Source organism: Aegilops tauschii, chromosome 2, assembly GCF_002575655.3.
Source record: "Aegilops tauschii subsp. strangulata cultivar AL8/78 chromosome 2, Aet v6.0, whole genome shotgun sequence".
Taxonomy (NCBI): Eukaryota; Viridiplantae; Streptophyta; class Magnoliopsida; order Poales; family Poaceae; genus Aegilops; species Aegilops tauschii.
In genome coordinates, this window is record NC_053036.3 from 651023375 (window position 1) to 651042725 (window position 19351).

The 19351-nt window shown below is 46.1% G+C and overlaps 1 protein-coding gene across 1 annotated transcript; it reads right to left on the reverse strand.

Moving 5' to 3' along the window:
• Positions 1-1109: 1109 nt before the first annotated feature.
• On the reverse strand, positions 1110-4734 carry LOC109738794 (multiple C2 domain and transmembrane region protein 5). Its single transcript, XM_020297897.4, has one exon. The coding sequence runs from the start codon at positions 4523-4525 to the stop codon at positions 1400-1402; it is 3126 nt and encodes a 1041-aa protein (XP_020153486.1). The 5' UTR covers positions 4526-4734; the 3' UTR covers positions 1110-1399.
• Positions 4735-19351: the final 14617 nt, after the last annotated feature.

The window sequence follows — 19351 nt, forward strand, 5'->3', positions numbered from 1 at the left end:
AGCTAGCCATATTGTCAAACCACTCTCACATCGGCGGCGTCATCGATCATGTACTAAACTAACCAACGTTTCAAGCTTGTGGTTGACGGATCGATTTCTGGATTCTTGTCCATTTCAACCATTTATTTGACAAGATCGATGCTCCTCCTTGCCTTCCTATTGTACCATAATTCAAAGGTGATCCATTGACGATCGATGTGCGATGGGTGACCGATGAGGGAGGGCAACGCCAACGCATAGTGTACCACGCACTCACCCAGTCTTTCCAACGCCGATCGATTGTGAAATATATTCCGACCGACTGATTGGGAGCCCAATCAGACAACCTTTCCCTTCCTCCCAACCACCTACTAACGTCTGACCTACCTAGAAAATGCATGCCACTCTATCTATAAAATGAGAGAGAGAGAGAGAAAAAGGTTGCCAATGCCATGCCGCGGGCATGACTAACCCGTCTAGTGCAGTTTCTAACCCATGATTGATGTCTACAAAGCTAGCTTTACTTGAGCATTCTACGATCTTGGATAATCCGAGTGGACAGCTAGATCGATGCATGGAACCGTTCATGCATATGCATACACTGTATATGTGCCCACTTCACCACTTGATAAAAGAAAAAAAGACACATGAGAGGACAATGGAAGGCCCTACTACAGTACCACTATGTATATAGGAAGCACCGCCACACCCACCTTTTGTGCCTAATTAATCTAATCTAATCTAATCAGCTGCCTCTGTCTATGGAGTAGGATCCTTCCAGAGACATGCTAATTCGAACAAGGATTAGGACAAGCCACTTTTAGAATGCTACCAGTATATACACTTCACCTCTGATGATTCTTTCTGAATAAGATAAGCGAATATGAAAGAATATCTATCTAGTACTATGTGTCAAACAGCAGTCGCCGGAGATGGAATACAATAGTACAAGAATGCTTTATTTATTCTCGTTAGCTTGGTCGACCAACTTTATTCCGCACGCTACACATATCCAAAGAAGAAGAAGAAGAAGATGGACATCCATGGCGACTGGCTAACTGGTGTGGAGACAAACAAAAGTGAATCAACAAAATATGCGCACGGCACCGACAAAAGTATGGTATGGAATGTAGTGGATCAAAAAAAAACTCTATGTTGGATGATAACAATGCCGCATCTGCCGCCTTATTCTCTCCCTTTAGTTATTGAGAGGAAGCTTCTGAATGTTCAGAGTATCTATCCACTCCATTCCAACCTTTCTTATTTTTATTTTTATGATTCTCTGATCCCACAAACAAAAGTGATCCATTGTGTAGTGTAGTGGTAGTAGTAATAGTGAATATATATATATATACTGAAATTAATTTAGATAACTCTATGCAAAAAAAAAGAGAAGAGGAGAGATCCATGCATGGCATGGTCATAGGAGCATGTCACCCTTGGCGGGGAGCCGCTTGTAGAAGTTGAATGGCACGGACGGCTGCTTGCTCCGGAACCGGGGGTGGCGGAGCATGAAGAGCCCGAAGACGACGGCCACCACCTGGAACGGCGTGATGTAGAGCACCACGGCCACGATGAGCGACATCGTGATGAAGATGGCCGTCGCCCTGGGGTCGCGCCAGCTGAGCAGCGACTGCGCGCGCTCCCCCTGCATGGCCAGGTCGCCCACCACCGTCTGCACCCTGCCGGCGACGCTGCGCAGCCGGTCGTACCGCATGCGCACCACGTCCGAGGGCTTGGACGTCGGGAACGTGTCGAACTCCTCGTCCAGCTCGTCCGGGTGCGCCTGCTCCGCGTGCGACAGCACCGTGTCCATGTGCGGCGGCTTCCGCGGCCGCCGCCGGTAGTTCCACACCCCGATCATGAACAGGTATAAGAACACCGTCGGCAGGATCAGCTCCGGGTAGCACACCAGGATGAGGAAGAGCACGTGCACCAGTATCGTCGTCAGCGGGTTCTTCCACTTGCAGATGCCGTCGAACCACTTGCCGACGGCGACCACGCCGGAGAAGAGCGACGTGATGCGGTAGAAGTTGGCCTTGCTCCGGCGCAGGCTGAACATGTGCGAGTCCACGTCCAGCATGTACTCCACCACCTCCCGGTGCAGCGGCGGCTCCGACCTGCCCAGCCGCGTCGCCACCATCTGCATCGCCTGGAACCGGAGGTAGTCGAGCTGGAGCACGGATATGGGGTTGCTGTAGTGCATCTTGGGCAGCAGCGGCCGGCCGTACTGCGCCAGCATGTTGGCCCACGCCGTGCACGTGAACCGGACGGCGAGGTGGAGCTCCCCGGTCTTCTTCAGGCCGCCGGGGGTCAGCGCCATGAGCGGGTAGTAGTGCGTGTACACGCGGTCGGACTCGAGGGTGGCGAGCCTGACGCGCACCTTGCCGATCCTCTGGTCCTTTCCGTCGCTGTGGTGGAGGTGGTTGTTGTCGAAGACGGCGACGGTGATGACGGTGCTGAGGTCGAACACCTCCCAGGTGTACTGCTCGTTCCACGCCGGCGCGGCGGTGCCGAGCAGCGTGCGCGTGCGCACCCACTTGGACCCGTACTTGGCGACGCAGTAGGGGCTCTTGTTGCCGCCGAGGCCGCGCGCGCTGAGGATGCCAACCTCCAGCACGCCGATGGCGCTCTTGCGGAGCTTCTTCGCCGCCGGCTGCAGGTCGCTGCTGTAGTGCGTGGACTCGTCCAGCACGTGGTACGCCGTCTCCAGGCTCATCCTGAGGTGGATCTTGCTGGCGAAGGTCTTGGAGTGCTCCCGGTGCTTGGTCCCCGTCGTGGCCTCCGCCGCCGCCTCGTCCACCGTCATGCCGCGCGACAGGTTGAACCACTTGGATGGTATCGACTTGGCCAGGTCGTTGCGCGGCACGTACGGCGACGCCACGGGGATTATGATGCGGCCGATGGGCTCGTCGCGCCCGGCGGCGACCTTCTCCTCCACGGTCACCACCAGCGGGTCCTCGAACGGCTCGCTGGCCACGAACATGAACTCCTCGTTCCACGACTGGTTCGCCGACCCCTGCGGCTGCCCAGGCCGCGTCCGCCTGATCTGGCTGCCCATCTGTATCTTGGCGATGGTGGGCGCGAGCGGCCGGCCCTTGTCGGCGGCGATGAGGTCCTGCGCCGCGATGACGGAGACCTTGAGGTAGATGAGCTTGGGCGAGTAGTACACCTTGGAGCGCGTGTTGGTGAGGCCCTCCCGCGAGAGCGAGTGCGCGTCCGAGTGCCACGCCTCCGGAAACGCCTCATCGGCCTGCGTGCCGATCCAGACGGCGAGCATGATCTCGCCGAGGGGGTGGCCGTGCCGGAACCGCTCGCCGTGGGCGTCGGCGAGGCTGTACCACTGCGGCGCGAGCGGGCTGTCCGGCGGGAGGCGGCTGGGGATGTCGGACATGTCGAAGACGACGCGGCCGACGAAGTCGTCGCGGAGCGTGTCCTTGTCCATGACGATGACCTCTAGCTGGCTGGCCTGGAGGTGGGCGCCGGAGAAGGCGAACGTCTGCCGCCACACCGGGTTCTGGTTCTTCTCCAGGTGCCGCGTGACGCCCTTGAAGTTGCCCAGCTTCACCTCCACGTACGGGTCCAGCGCGCCGGTGAGGTCCATGGAGGGCAGGTCGCGCGCCTTGACGACGGTCACGTAGAGGTACGACATCGGCTCCACCATGTCGTAGGTGGACGCGATCTTGGCTGTCCCAGAGCGCGGCCCCATCTTGGCCGGCAACGGGGGCTTCGTCTCGGTGAGGCCGTACTGCGAGCCCGGAGGCGGTGCCTGGGCAGGCCCGGCGGGCTTCGGCACGACCACCGTCTGCCCCGCTGGCGGAGGCGGCGCCGCCATGGCGTGGAGCGTGTGGCGCCGAGGCTCGTTGCCACCACCGCCCGACGAGGCTGGAATGGAGCGGAACTCGCGCGTGTCGTGGCCGCTCTTCCCCTTGGTCTCTGCCGCCGGGCCACCTGAGGCAGAGGCAGCTGCGGCTCCTGCTGGCCCCTCGCCGGAGAAGACGTTCCTGACCATCCTCTCGGGGTCCAAGTTGCCAGCAACGGGCTGGGAAGGCTGCTGCTGGTTCTGCTGCTGACCACCGCCGGTGTCCATCGCCGGAGCAGCAGCAGCATGGTCCTGCTCGACGCGATCGCCGTCCCGCGCGTCGGGGACGAGGTAGAGCCGGAGCGCGATGTCCCCGGAGACGCGGGAGAAGAGCCCTCTTTTATCCAGCGGGAAGCGCTGCAGGAAGGCCTCGTCGGGCGAGCGAGCGACAGACTCGCCGGAGACGCGGACGCGGCCGAGGAAGACGTGGGGGCGGAGCGCGTTGTGGTCGTTGAGGCTGCGGTCGTGCTGTACAGACACGTCGACGGTGAGCGCCGAGAGGCGGGCCGGGTCGCGGACGTCGAAGACGAGCGTCTCGTTCCACTGCGGCGAGAGGTCGCCGGGGCGGGTGGCCGTGCGCTGGCGCTGCCCGTCGAACTCCACCTCCACGAACGCGTTGCAGGAGGACGAGCCGTCCTTGGCGGACAGCTCCGCCGCGTCCGCGACCTCCACGGCCAGCTTCATCGTGGCGGCGAGCGGTGGCTGTGAGGTATGGATGTCTATGGGCTGTAGGATGGCCGGGGTTTGGGAGGACGGCCGGCCATGGGTGCTCTGCTCTTCTCTGCTCTGGCTCGGTTGGTAGGTGCTCTGTTTTGGGAAAGAAGTGAAGACGAAGGGCGCGTGTGTCGTAATAGTGTCCCACTATTTATAATACCGATAATCTTGAGGGGTTGGTTGTTATTTTATTTTATTTTGGCCTGGGCGGTGGTATAGAAGATGGGCCCACGGGTCAGACCAATGTCGACGACCGTCGGCGGGGTTTATTTGGTTGGTTGCCGTCACCATATCTTTTTATACGCGCTATTCAGCCATTTTTAAAGTGAAGTGTGTTCTTTGTTGAAGAAGAACGTCTAACTTTTTATCCATCTCTGTAGCCACTCTTTTCATTGCAATAGCTGCATAGCATTTTTTAGGGGAACACACTTCACTTTACTGACCAATAACCAAGATTAAAGGGATAATTAGATTGTGACACTAAATTACCACCTTGGGACATCTCTAGCCCATTCCAAAAGTTAAATATGAGGATATTTTTCTAATTTGGGGAATTAAACGCCCGAAATAATAATTTTTCATTGCCATATGGGCTAGGAGAGGTAACTCTCACTAAAAATGGGGAGGAGTTCGTGCCTCCATCACTGCGGCAAACCCCTGGCCCACCCCGCTCCCTCCTCCGGTCGTCTCCGGATAACATCTATAGCTTTTATGTAACGCAGGATCTCTCAAAACAAAACTTAAGGCTGGATATATATGTCATAACATTCCAATTTTTTTTATATAATTGTGTTTTTCAAATCATGCAAACAGTGGGTGTCCTAAAGGAGCCGCTTTCTTCTTTACAAACGGATGGTTTGGTGAGTTGAGAAGAGAAGAGATGACTTCTGCGTCACTCGGTCTTGCCATTCCTGAAGTGTGTCTGATTGCAGATTCTCGGTGCGATGACTGTGATCTTTCTTCGGAAGTATGTGCATGATTTGGTGATGTTTAGAATTACTCCTACTAGCTAGTGTTATATCCTATCTTAAGGGTTGGGTGACGTTAACTAGCCATTGTATCAATAATCAATAATGGAGCATTTAAAAAATTGAATAATAGAGCACCCACGTCTCCATCTATCCGCTCTGCGGATGAACATTCCATGATATCATATCTATAGCATGCATGCTCTCCGCCTGTTATCATAATTATCATGGGAAGAAATGAACCGAGAATTCTCAAGAAAACGGGCTGGTGATAACTAGGGGTTTCATGTCAAATGTAACACATCATATCAATAATTATTACGAGATGTGGCCCAATCTCAATAATCTTCCAAACTCAAAAACTAAAAGTAAAATCATATATTATATTGATCATAATAAAATCATAGAAATTTTGGTTAATTAACCTCCAACTACTATCATGAGCAGCGAAGGACTAAAGACATCGTTGATAATATATGGAGTAGTACCAAGAAATTAAGTGTTATCAATGCTCAACTGACACCTACAGTACCTAACAGACCTTCGCCTTCTTCTTCTTTTTAAATTTAAATACTCCTCGACCATCTTGATTTCTTGTTTGCAGTTAACTGCACATCCTTCTAATAGTTATATGAATTAATTCAAAAAGATAAAATAGTAGTTACATGAATACATATTTAATTATGTAGCTGTCCATGAATTGAGCTACATATTTAAAATTAAGAAGGGATTGGTATTGGGCGCTGAAAATAATAGACATTTTTTATCAAATCTAATCTCATGGAAAGTTCTTTGTTACTATGGCAACTCTGTTATACACCGAATCATGCGGCATGCATGATCAACCCTCCGCAATTCTTAGTATGGCATGCACAAAATCTCCATAAAAAATAAGCATATGTTTTTCTTGTGGTGTAATTAAATAATGTCTAGCTTTTACATAGGACTCATCATATATGTTATAATCTTGTGTGATTTTTTGCAAGGTTAATCTTGTGTTTGTAAAATCATGCAAACTATAGTTGTCCAAAAGGGACTGGTTCTATTTTTAGAAATGGATGGTTTAGTGAGTCAGGAAGAGAAGAGATGACTTTGTGTCACTTGATCTTGCCATTCCTAAACGGAGCCCAATCGCAGATTCTCGCCGCGATAAGATTGTGATCAATCTTTCATGGAAAGTGCATGCATGGAGAGTCCACATGGGCATGGTATGGTTATTTTTGGATATTATTCCTATTAGCTAGTATTTTATCCCATCTTTTGGGATTGGGCGGCGTCAACTGGACATACTATATATCAACAATAAATAATGGAGCACTTACATGCATATCTTCGTAACCTCTATATCAATGTATCTTTTCAGTGGATGGATATAACATATTATCATGTCTATAACCTTGCATGGTCTCAACCTATTATTTTCATTATCATTGGGAGAAATGAAGCGAGAATTCTATGGAAAACGGGCATGTGATAACTAGGGTTGGGTTGGGGTGCAGATGTCAATCAGAACACATCATATCAATAATTATTAGGACATGTGACACAAGCTCAATAAAATTGATCGTTCAAACACAAAGTTAGCTTAAATTAAAAGGAAATTTGTATATGACCTTGGTCATATCAAAATCATACTAAAAATATGATTAATTGTATTGACAACTACTTCCATGAGCAGCAAAGGACAAATGACAACGTTGATAATATATAGCACCAACATATTAAGTCTTGGCTGAATCTACACCTAGAATGCCATGCACTTTCTGCAACCTACCTAACAATATACAATATGAGTTATATTATACTTGTCAACAACCTTAGTCTTTGATACCATATCCCTCTCTAAATCACACATGTCGACCGTCAATGCCACCTTTCATCTTTTGCCTTTAATTAGTTATATGAGCCTCAGTTATGTAGCTCCACATGAATTATGCTAATCACGCTCCTAAGTGTGTTTTCATATTTATAATACTGCTTACTTAGGAGGGGTTGGTTGGTATGCAGCGGCGGAACAATAGAAGAGAAAGAAGAAGCAGGCCCATGGGCCAACAGAATAGTTAGCGGCAAAGACTCGTCTATTGGTTGGACTGGCTAGTAGCGGTCGTTGGCAGGGTTTTGGCTTGGTCATCTTCTCGTCATGTCGCTATGCGCACCCTATCTATCTATCTATTTCAAAGGAGCATAATTTTTTTGCATCTCTTTTATTTTCTAAGCAAGACCTAGGGTGCCATCAAATAGAGGAGAGGGGATCGTTGGATGGGAAATATCAGGAGGGAAGTAACATATAACAAAAGGGCATTTAAATAACACCTAACAGTATTTAATCAAAATATGCGCAATAGGTTACCAATGGAATAAATAATCTTGGTATTTATGCTTAATGCTTTTTGAGAATTGTGACAGAGTGCCTAAGGTTTTTTCACCAATAAAAGTAAGGTTTTCTCAAACAACATAACTAATATTGGTCATCTGTTTACCAAGAATAAACACTCTACACATTGCCCGGGTCACTAACCTTGGTTACAAGGAATACCAGAATCATGGGTAACAACAGTCCAGTGGTATCTTGCAAGTGGACATGGTTTAATTGTATCCACAAGGCGTATACTTATTTTCACAGTGCCCCCTCGCCGAAGTGTGACAAGCGCATGATACTATGCTTAACTACTAGTAACATGATAATTTTGACCCACATAGAAATCTTAATCTTCCAAGATAATTGGTTGACATATCCACGACAATATCTCTAAGTTTTGTACAAAAAATTCTTAACACCACTTCATATCTAGGGGTGAAAATTCTTCTTTTTCCTTCATTGGTAGGGCCCAACATCAACGAACTTGTGTCTTTACTTTGTTAAAGCCGTTGTCCACTTGCTGATGAGCTGTGCTTCAGTGGTTGGTCTAGGTAACCAGGATGAAAATCCTTGTCATAGACATCTCCTACTAGATGTGGCAATGACAGTGTGAGGGTATTTATTCCTTCTTTAAAGCATAGTAACAGAAGATGTTGACTGAGTTGTAGGTATTAAATTCATATCTTGTAATGTTTCTACCCAATTTTTTGATGACATTGCTTTTGTTGCCTTGCATGAACATTAATAAAAATGGTTGTGCGCACCAAAATGATTCAGAGACTTGGAGTTTCAACCTCCTTTTTGAAAAAGTATTTCAATCCAGAAATATCTAACTTCCATCTCTTATCTTATCGTCATAATCTCTAAGTTGTGAGCCCTAACAAAGTAATTGGAAGGCAACACCTGACTTTCTTTATCACCAACCATTGCTGTCTTTTTCTTGTTGAAAGGACAAACAATGGACATTTCCTCATCAAAGAAAACAATAACATATACAAAATAAGGACAACTCAACACAAAATGCCACAAAAAAATATTAAAATTCACCGAAAACCTTCCCGAATCCTGCTCCTCTTGTTACTAAGATTTATTAATTGCCGCCCATTGGAGCTTGAAACTTGCATTGCATATGTAGTAAACGGGAATGGGACACATACAAACGCCCTCGCCATCCAAGGCTATGAAGACTGCAATAGCTACTCACCTATAGCACAGAGATGTAATAACCACTAAAGGAACCTCAGCTAGGGAATCACCCCAAGTAGCGGATACTTGTATTCATTCACCACCAATCCTGAGGGTTGGAGAAACTGGACCTTTTGCAGTAGAACAAACGAAAGAAGTGGTTGAAGTCGGGACACCAAAAGCAAAACAACTTTTTCCCCTAGTTGACACACTACTGCCAAGATTTGAAGAGAATCAACTGATCTAGCAATACTACTTATCCTCACAACCGTTCATTGGCGCAAGATCAGACGTCGTCGAGGTAGAGAGGGACCAGAAAGACATAATTCAAATGCGTCATCAAAGCCACCACCCTGGCTATGCCGCTAAAGAACCAAAACCTAAGGGAAATAAGGAGCTACTATAACTAAAATTAACGGAAGGGACGGATCCCCGCTCCTCTGTCCATTGGGCGGCAGAGAGAAGATACGAGGCAGCGGTGTGGAGGATGCCTTGGGTGGCGGCTAGGGGTCGAGGAAAGGAGATGGTCAGATTTTTCGTAACCAAGCATTTGTTTTGATTCGAACAAATGAATCACAAACGAGGCCGGATAATAAGATAATATGGCATTTTTCTCATTTCGATGGATATATATTGGTCAAATATAAACAGTGTTGGGTAGAACATAACATGCATGGACTCTGAAAAAATAGATCATATACTGCAATTGACGGGCATGTAGTATTAGACTTTATCATGCCGAGCATGCTAGCTTAGGGGCATTGACAGGGATTGACTGTGATATGTAGCCCGAAGTGAAAATACATGCGGCCTCCGGAAAGTGCTAGAGGCTGAACCTGTGCCTATAGTGCAGTGTGACACTACCCATATATGCTCAGTTTACATCTAGTCAACAAACTTAATCCTCTGTAGATCATGTCCCTCTCTTAACTAAATCATGCACGATATTTATATCGACGGACTTTTCAGCTGTTGCTAGTTTTCAATTTTTTAAGCTGTTCCACACACACACACACACACACACACCAGCTGACGAACGGCAATGGCCATTGCTTAGTTAGCCTGGCTGCATTGTGCATGCTGCCACCCTTATAGCTAGCTAGCTAGCTGGTATAGTACGTACTTAGCGGTTGGTCTGGCCTGCATCTGGACCAGGGCATGAGTGCTTGTCAAGATGGATCCAAGCAGCAGGAGTGAGAGAGCGACGTCTCAACTCGATGGACGGATGCATGATGCAAATTGCAATGGAGGGCAGGATATGGCATGACATTGATTCGGCGATGGCGGCACAGGAACCACCACCGTCCATTCCAACCAATAGAGAGCACAGGGCAATGCATGCAGCCAGGTGAGGCCACTACTGTATATACGTACTCCTCAGCCCTCTCACGCATTTAAAAAAAACATGTAATACTACTTGCAAAGAAGACATACGTCGCTGCTGGGTACAATCAATCATGCGTCGCAACAGCATCCCAATCAGCAAATCACTACTCCATTAACATAGTAAATTGCATAAACCCACCACTTTGATGGTTAGGTTTGCGAAAAATGTTAGGATACAGTTTCTCTGCAGAAAACATCACTTCTTGCGTAACGGTTTTGAAAAACCACTGATTGATGGATTAGAATCCTTTGAGCACGTTTATGAAACATGGACCCCGCCCGTCAGGAGCTGACTAGGAAAAATTATGGCAGGTGGGCACTTTGACTAGTCAAAAACCCATGTGCCGTTAGCGAATCCTGCCGCCGTCTACCCATGGAGGAGAGCCAGCAGCTCCACCGCTGCCAATGGAGAAGAGGAGCAGCAGCTCCGCCTCGTGTTGCAGATCTGGGGCCTTGGTCAGGGTCGTCGACGATGGTGTGCAGCGGCGTTCGGTCTCGTCGACGGTGAGGATGAGAGCGGCGGCGGCGAATCGAGGCGGAGGGAGAGAGGGTGGGGGTACCTCGCCGGGTAGGGGGCTACCGGCAGTGAGGGAGTCGAGGGCCGCGTCGGCTTGATTGGGGGATTGGGGATCCAGCAACGACGGCCGACGGTTGTGAAGCTCCAGCATGGCGGAAGGTGCGGCGGCAGCATCCTCTACCTCACCCTGGGCGCGGCAACGGCGATGGTGGGCGGGCCTTTGCCTCGGCCGGGGTCGGGATTGGCGGCGGCCTTCTGCGTCAACCTAGGCACGGCAACGGCGGCCACTACGTCGACCCGGACGTGGCAACGACGACCCTTATCTTGTCCGGTGACAGGACGGGCAGTGGCTGGGTGGAGAAGAAGCAGATTTTTTTTTCTTTTTTCTTTTCCAATGACAGGTGGACCCTACAAAGAAGCACATGATGATAACGTTACCACACGTCGCCGTACATGTGAGGTCTTAAGCGATGCCACGTCAGTCTGACCACGGGCCCCATCTGTCATAATCTTGCTTAACAGAGTCAGATCCGCCAATCAGTGACTTTTGCAAAACGATTATACAAGACGTGTGTTTTCTGTCAAAGAAATGGAACGTAGTGTTTTTCGCAAACCTAACCTTCAAAGTGATGGTTTTATGCAATTTACTTCCATTAACAACAATCGGTTGATTATTTGATTGATTGCGCCACCGGCTAGATCCACGTCGACCTGTACTATTTTTTGGAAAAGTATGATATACCCCCGGCCTCAGCATCTGGACGATGCATGCAACCATTTTATTCAATATTCACAAGGACCTTAGAAAATAATACATCAGTAAGCGTGAAGCCTCCGTTTCAAAAATAAGTGGCTTTGATTTAGTAGAGGGAGTACTTAGCAATGTAGACCACTGATTTTCTTTTTAGGAAATGCCTTGCAGCTAAGTTTACTGCTTCCAAAAAATAGTTACGTCTATATTGTTTATCATAAAAGGCACTGTAAAACTAGGGGATCATCAACGTGAAAAGCATGGGAGAGCCTTTGATATGCTTTGAGATTCCGAGCCACGCATAGGTACTGCTCAGAGTTGGTCAGCTGTTTCTTTCACACATGCAAGCACACTGTTTCAGCTATGCAGCCTATGCTCCACCATCCCATACTTTTTCATCTTATTCTTAAGTTTAAATCTATTTTGGTGTTTCGACCAAAAGTCTAATTTACAATTTGTCTGCATATTTGTGTTTATGATGACGGAACATGGCGAGCCATAGTGAAATAATAAGATTTTTTTTGTGAAGTAGAATAAAATATTATTGAATTGTTTCACATGCAATTAATGAATTCGGATGAAACAAGTTTGAAGCGTGGTGATTTAGTTGTCAAAATAATAATTTCTGAAAGTATATTCAATATCAGTCTTGTTTTAAAGATCTTGTCAGAAAAACACAAATGTACAAGCATAATGTAGATCAAACTTTTATTTCAAAATATATTAGACATCTATTAATCTGAATGAAACTAAATGAGTAGGGAATAATATATGACTGTATGTCACATGAGAGATGAAATACTATACATGATGTCAGCGGTCCCATACAGCAATAATAAATGTGGATTTGCTAATTCTCATCTATACGAGATTTGACAAAGTCTATCTAACTCCTACACTACACGATTAACGAACAAAACAATCCCTATGAATCTCTGTGTAGAATCCAAGGGTGTATAAGTTAGATGAGAGCCTAATAAGAAATAATGGATGCATGCATGGGAGTTCCCGTGCATGGTAGAAAATCCTCTCTCATGGAGAAAGTCCCCTCGTTCATAACTTCAATGACTTTTAAGTTGTCCGATGGGATAATGAAGTTGTTACACCTCATGCGTTGTCCCATACTAAGTACCCACCGTGCATAGGGTCACAGTCTCGCCTTTCCCTCCACCTCCCTCATCGCCGTTGCTTGCTGCCACCGCGACCATCCCTCTAAGCCCTCCCCCTCCACCGATCTGCAGCAACACCGACGACGCCCACACACCCTCCTCTGCCCCTCCCCCCAAACCAACCCACACGAGTCAAGTTTCGGAATCACTCCCACCGGCTCCCGCTCATCCATGTTTCAGTCTCGCCACGACCGGCACTGCTCACGCCGTCCCCGTCTTCGGGCTCACACTAAGCTAAAAAAGTGACTGACACAGAAAGAAATTCCAAGTACCTTGATGTTTAGCAAAACTCGTAATGTAACAGGTGTTTTCTTAAATAGCTTGGCGTACTAGTGAAAGTTGATTTTTCTTATTCGTCTTCACACACCCATATACCTGCCTTTCATAACCAGTATCTTTAACACATATGCTTCTTGTTCATTGTTGGTGAAAAAGTTCAGCAAGAGCGCCATTCACATCCTATAGGCAGACATCCTGGGTGCTGTGACCTGGCTGGCATGAAGAACATGTACGTCGTCGCTAAGTACGTCAAGAAGTGGGTACACACAGAGGGGCGGAGCTGGAGCTAATGTTACCCATGTCATAAAATTTTCAAGAAACAATGTACTGAATAAGGGTGTGTTTCACAACTTGTACTCCGGAAATGAAGTTGAAGAGTAACACAGATTTCAGTCATAACAGAAGTCGACGCATAAAAACAAAATGCAATAGTAAAAAAATCCTAATACAATGATAAAACAGAGAATAGAATTAATTGACAAGAATGTCTTGCATTTCCAAACTATTAAAAACATCATTTCTGGAGCAACCAGCCGTCTGTACCCTTCAACTTCTACAAGCGCCTCCCGGCCATGGGAGACATGCTCCTATGACCATGCCATGCATGGAAATTCCTCGCCAAGGGTGACATGCTACTACTATCACTACTATGTGAGATTACTTTCCGTTTGTGTGCTCAGAGGATCGAAAAAATAAGAAAGATTGGAGTTGATAGATACTCTGAACATTCAGAAGCTTCCCTCGATAATTAAAGAACTCAGTTGGAAGACAACAAAGCGGCAGATGCGGCATTGCTTTCATCCAACATATTTCTTGTTCCACTACATTCCATTCCATACCATACCATACACGGTGGTGCTGGTGTGCATGCAAAGAAACATTCTTCTTCTTCTTCTTTGGATACGTGTAGCGTGCGGAATAAAGTGGCTAACGAGAATAAATAAAGCCTACATGTACACTAGTGTATTCCATCTCCGGCGACTGCTGTTTGACACACACTAGATAGATATTCATTCATATTCCCTCTCTTATCTTTATTCAGAAAGCAGTTTCCTCTAAAAGTAGCTTATTCTAATCTTTATCTACATGTACTAGTGTAGTGCCAAAGTGAAGTGAATATACTATTGGTCCTCTAAAAGTAGCTTGTCCTAATCTTTGTCTATGAAATGCAGTTTCCATTTTGTTGATCAGAGATTGATTATTATGATGTCTCTGGAAGGATCCAAACTCCACAGAGACAAGCAATTAGATTAATTAGGCACAAAAGGTGTGTGTGTTGGTGCTTTCTCTTCTATATACACAGTGGTAGGGCATTCCATTGTCCTTTCGTGGCACCTCCTTTTATCAAGTGGGCTCATATATAGCCTATGCATATGCATATGCATGAACGATTCCATCGACCTAGCTATCCCCTCGAATTATCCAAAGTTGAGGAATACTCAAATAAAGCTAGCTTTGTAGATTGCAATCATGGATGGATGGATCGCCTTTAGGAAGTGCACGGTTTAGTCATGCCCGCGGCATTGCATGGGCAACCTTTTTCTTTCTCTCATTTCATAGAGTAGCATGATTTTCTAGCTAGGTAGGTGGTTCCTGTGCAAGGGGGGATGGAAAGGTTGTCTGATTGGGTTATCAATCAGTCGAGTCAGAATATATATATATATATATATATATATATATATATATATATATATATATATATATATATATATTTACTTGATGCATGAAAGACAGTTTGTGGTCCGCCATGCATTGCATTGCCCTCACTCAAGGGTCGCCACTCGCCGGTCATGGCTAATTGATTATTGGTCGATCATATGAATCATGCAGAAGTTTCCCCCGCTTTCTTCATCACTACGCACATAGGACTATGGAGGAGAGCCGGTCTCATCTCATAAATAGTTGAAATGGACCAGAATCCAGAAATCGATCCATCAACCACAAGCTTGGTATGTTGATTAGATTAGTACTCGGGCGATGACGACGCTGATGTGAGAGTGATTTAACAATCAAGATAGCTTTGTAGTAAATAAATTTGACCATCTCTCTAGCTAAGCAAGGAAAATAAAAATGGAATAGTTTTCTGCGACGTATGTAGGCCCTTTTTCTGTCTTGAATGTATCAAAGGTGTGGTTTTGAATTAGCTTGAAAGTCGATCTGATAGAAACACATAAATCTGTTTTGCCATATATGATCACGAGGAGCGAGATGACCTTTAGTTTTGGTTGCGGCATGTATAACTTTTATTTTGAGTCGGTTATGCCATATATAATTGAGTCACATGGATCACTCTCAAATCACATCATGCTAATTAATTAAGGCACAACATAGTAAACCTTTGCTAGATAGATATATGGAGTAGATAGTAGGAGTGATCGATCAATCATTCACATGGCGGAAGGATTACCCATTTGTTGATGTCTAACTAGGCGCAAGTTCTTTTGACTCAATTCTGAAGAATCACGGCCCGGGGAACCAAAATCGCAAAAGAACTCATCTCTGCCTCAGGAATCGCTTATAATCATCCGAGAATCACAGTGTATCTCATAATCGCCGAAACCCCACGATTCTGGTGATTTTGGGCAGCCCCTCAAAATCAAACGATGCCGGAAATCCTCGGGACCTGGCATGGTGTCTTCATATGGCCCTTGTAGGGTGCGATAAAAGTTTGGGCGCATGTATACAATGTACCGAAGATACAGGCCACACATGGCTCGTTTCTGGCGAACTACTCTAGCTGGATACTGGAAGTCAACATGCAGGGACAACCGTCCACGGGCACCAAGGCACAACCATCGGCCACAAGAAGACGCTCGTCCACCTACGTAGCCGCGCGCCCAACGGCGAGTGCACTGACTGGGCCATGCACGAGTACCGCCTTCACAACACCATGCACACCCAGGTACCTTTAGCATCAATCAATTAAGAGCATTTACAGCCAGACTTCTCAAATTGACTGAACGGGCACGGGAACCACTGACCGGACAGGAGAGAAGCAAAATGTTGACCCAACCGAAATCCTTATATCATCCCTATACGTATGGCTGTCTGCGAACCCTTATATCATCTCAAATATGTGAAGGATATGAGGGCTCGTAGACGCGACCGGGCGCGACCGGTCAGTCCGCCACGTAGGATGCGTCCACACCCCCGAACATCTTTTCTTTTTCTTTATTCATTCTTTCTTTCCCCCTCTTCATTTCCACCAATCACATACAAATGACCGGACATAGAGGAAGAAAATGAGGAGCGTGATTGCACGAATGGATAAACAGGGGTTCAAAACGGACATGCCCGGTCACTGACCGGCGCGTCCGCGGGCGTTTAAGGGATCATATTTGCTATGTCCGGCTGTAGATGCTCTAAATTTCTTGCCTTTGCTCTACATGTTTCGACTGACAACACATGTATGCTTGATCTGATCAGGATACCTACGCGCTGTACAGGTTGTACAAGAAGAACAGCAGCGGCCCCAACGCCAACATCGCCACTGTTGACAATGGTCACTTGAACCTCGAGAACTTCAACGTCAACAAGTTCTTTGCTACTACCTTGATGCAGCACCTCTTGGACGACGAATGGTGACCCAGAGGGGGCAGCGGGCGAATCTAGGTAGTAGCCCATGGGGGCGAATGCCCCCCTCTCGTTTTCTGAGCCCACTTGTACTTGGGTCATAATACAAAGCATTACCCCCGCTCAGTCTAATAGATTTGCCCCCACTCAATTATTTTTCAGTGAAAATTCCAAGCCCATGTATGAGAAATAAAAACGAAAGAAATGGCTCAGTAAACCAGCCCATTGGATACAACCCAATACGAGGAGGCTGCCTACTCAAATCAATGGAAACGCATTAACACAGCACGCAAGTTTGGATTGCTCTGATGCGTTCACCGCCTAGCTCCCGGACTGTTCTGCTGCCCCCGTGACGTCCGTCCTTCGGTTTAGCACAAGGAACACCTTGCGCCATTGATCGATCAAGGTAAGTCGTAAACCCTAGGATGAGTAGTAGGTTCAGTTTCTCGTTATATTCCGATTTTCATGTTAGAAACGTAATCGTATCAAATATCAATGTATAGAAATTGCAATATATGGATTGGTAATTAGGCTGATTGAGTTAGCTTAACTTAATAATTTTGTGTAAATAAGTACGTGGGATAGAATAAAATCTATAGGAATATCAAACCTAACTGTGTGCCAATCTATTTCACGCTCATCTATTCGACATTGACAGGGAAGCTAGTGAGGAGATTCTTTGGAAAATTAACAGCCCGCAATATGCTTAAAGAGGTGACAGTTAAACGCTTCCATGGGAAAAATCGCCATGGGATGAAACAGAAGGAGGTAATGTGCTAAAGCTTATATACTTATCTATAAATGTTTACATTCTCTGTAGATCTAAACATTTTTCTATTTTCTTGCAGCTTGAAGATTACAAATTAATTTAAAAAGATAAGGAACAACATATTGATATTTCTCAAGTTATTGCGACTTAAATGGTTAGTTTATTTTACATTGGCAATGAACTTGACATAATTATGTGTGTGCTGATAAGAAAATATATGATTTTACTTCTTGCACGCTATGTTTTTTTTTTAGGGATCTTCCACACTGTGTATGCTCGTGTGTTTAGTTTTTTAAATGATCTAGCCATTAGTTCTTACACATCTCTCTAAAAAATGTACACATATCTCTAAAAGAAACCATACACATCTTTTGCCCCCTCTCATGTTTTTTCCTGGCTCCGCCCCTGGGACAGCCTCTCTAAGGCAAACAAGTCCTGTGTGTGTGCGTGCGCGTGCGCGTGTGCGTGTGCGTGCGTGCGTGCGTGCGTGCGTGCGTGCGTGCGTGCGTGTGTGTGTGTGTGTGTGTGTGTGTCGAATTCCTCCCAAGTACTGCAACATTATCATTACTAATTCTTTTGATGATGCCGTACATTTTCGTATATGCAGGGTAGATACTTCTGATACAAACTTAAGTCCCTCACCCAAGACCATAGCATGTTGGTCACAAACAACCAGTTCAGTTGTCATGCCCCTTCCAACGTTCGGCAGGAGTCAACGAACAATGTGAAGAAACACCTTGCTCAAATAAAGCCTCACCTTTGAGAAGCATCACTAGTACAAAACAGGGCTTTCGTCACATGGCAATTTTCACATTAGTCCCGGTTCAGTCACGAACCGGGACTAATGTGAGCATTGGTCCCGGTTCGTGCGGCTAAGGCATTAGTCCCGGTTCACCTGGGCCCTTTAGTCCCGGTTGGTGCCACGAACCGGGACTAAAGGGTGCGATGCCCATTAGTACCGGTTGGTGCCACCAACCGGTACTAATGGGCTTTGAGGCATTAGTACCGGTTCATGGCATGAACCGGTACTAAAGGGCCCATTTTCAAACTCTACCCCCCCCCCCCCCCGATCGCCTTTTCAGTTTTAGAAAAAATAAAAGAAAATGATGGAAATGTCAAAAAAATAAAATAAAATAAGTTTCCCATGTGATATGTGGTCTAGTTGTTGGGAAAATTAACAAATATGAATTTCGACTTTATTTGCAAAATCTCTCTGGAATTTCTTAAAATGGGCATAACTTTTGCATACGAACTCGAATGAAAAAGTTTTTTATATGAAAAATCATCTACTCGAAAAGTTACATCCGAATTTAACTGGGGGAACCCCGTTAAACATTTTCAAAATCCTCAAAAACCTAACAGAAAAAAGATACGGGGCTTTTAAGATCTGGAGAGGCAACAAAATTCAAAAAATTTCAAATTGTGGTCAAACAATGGTCAAACTAATTATTCTAGAATATTAGTGTTACTAAATAATTATTTCAGTTTTTTTGAATTTTGGTCAAATCTGGTCAAACTGTGGTCAAACTGTGGTCAAACAGTGGTCAAACAATGGTTAAACTAATTATTCCAGAAATATTAGTGTTACTAAATAATTATTGTTTTTTAAAAACAATAGTTTCAAACTCAAACAGTGAAATGTGTCACTTCATGCTCAAGGTAAATTCCTGAGGGTTAATAGAATTGACATCTTACTATTGTCAGGAAAACAACAAGTGCAGACTTGGAAACGAGGGAGAATAGAACCCGGAAGTTAAGCGTGCTCAGGCTGGAGTAGTGAGAGGATGGGTGACCGTCCGGAAAGTTAGATGATTTGGAATGATGAGGGGTGATTAGAGAT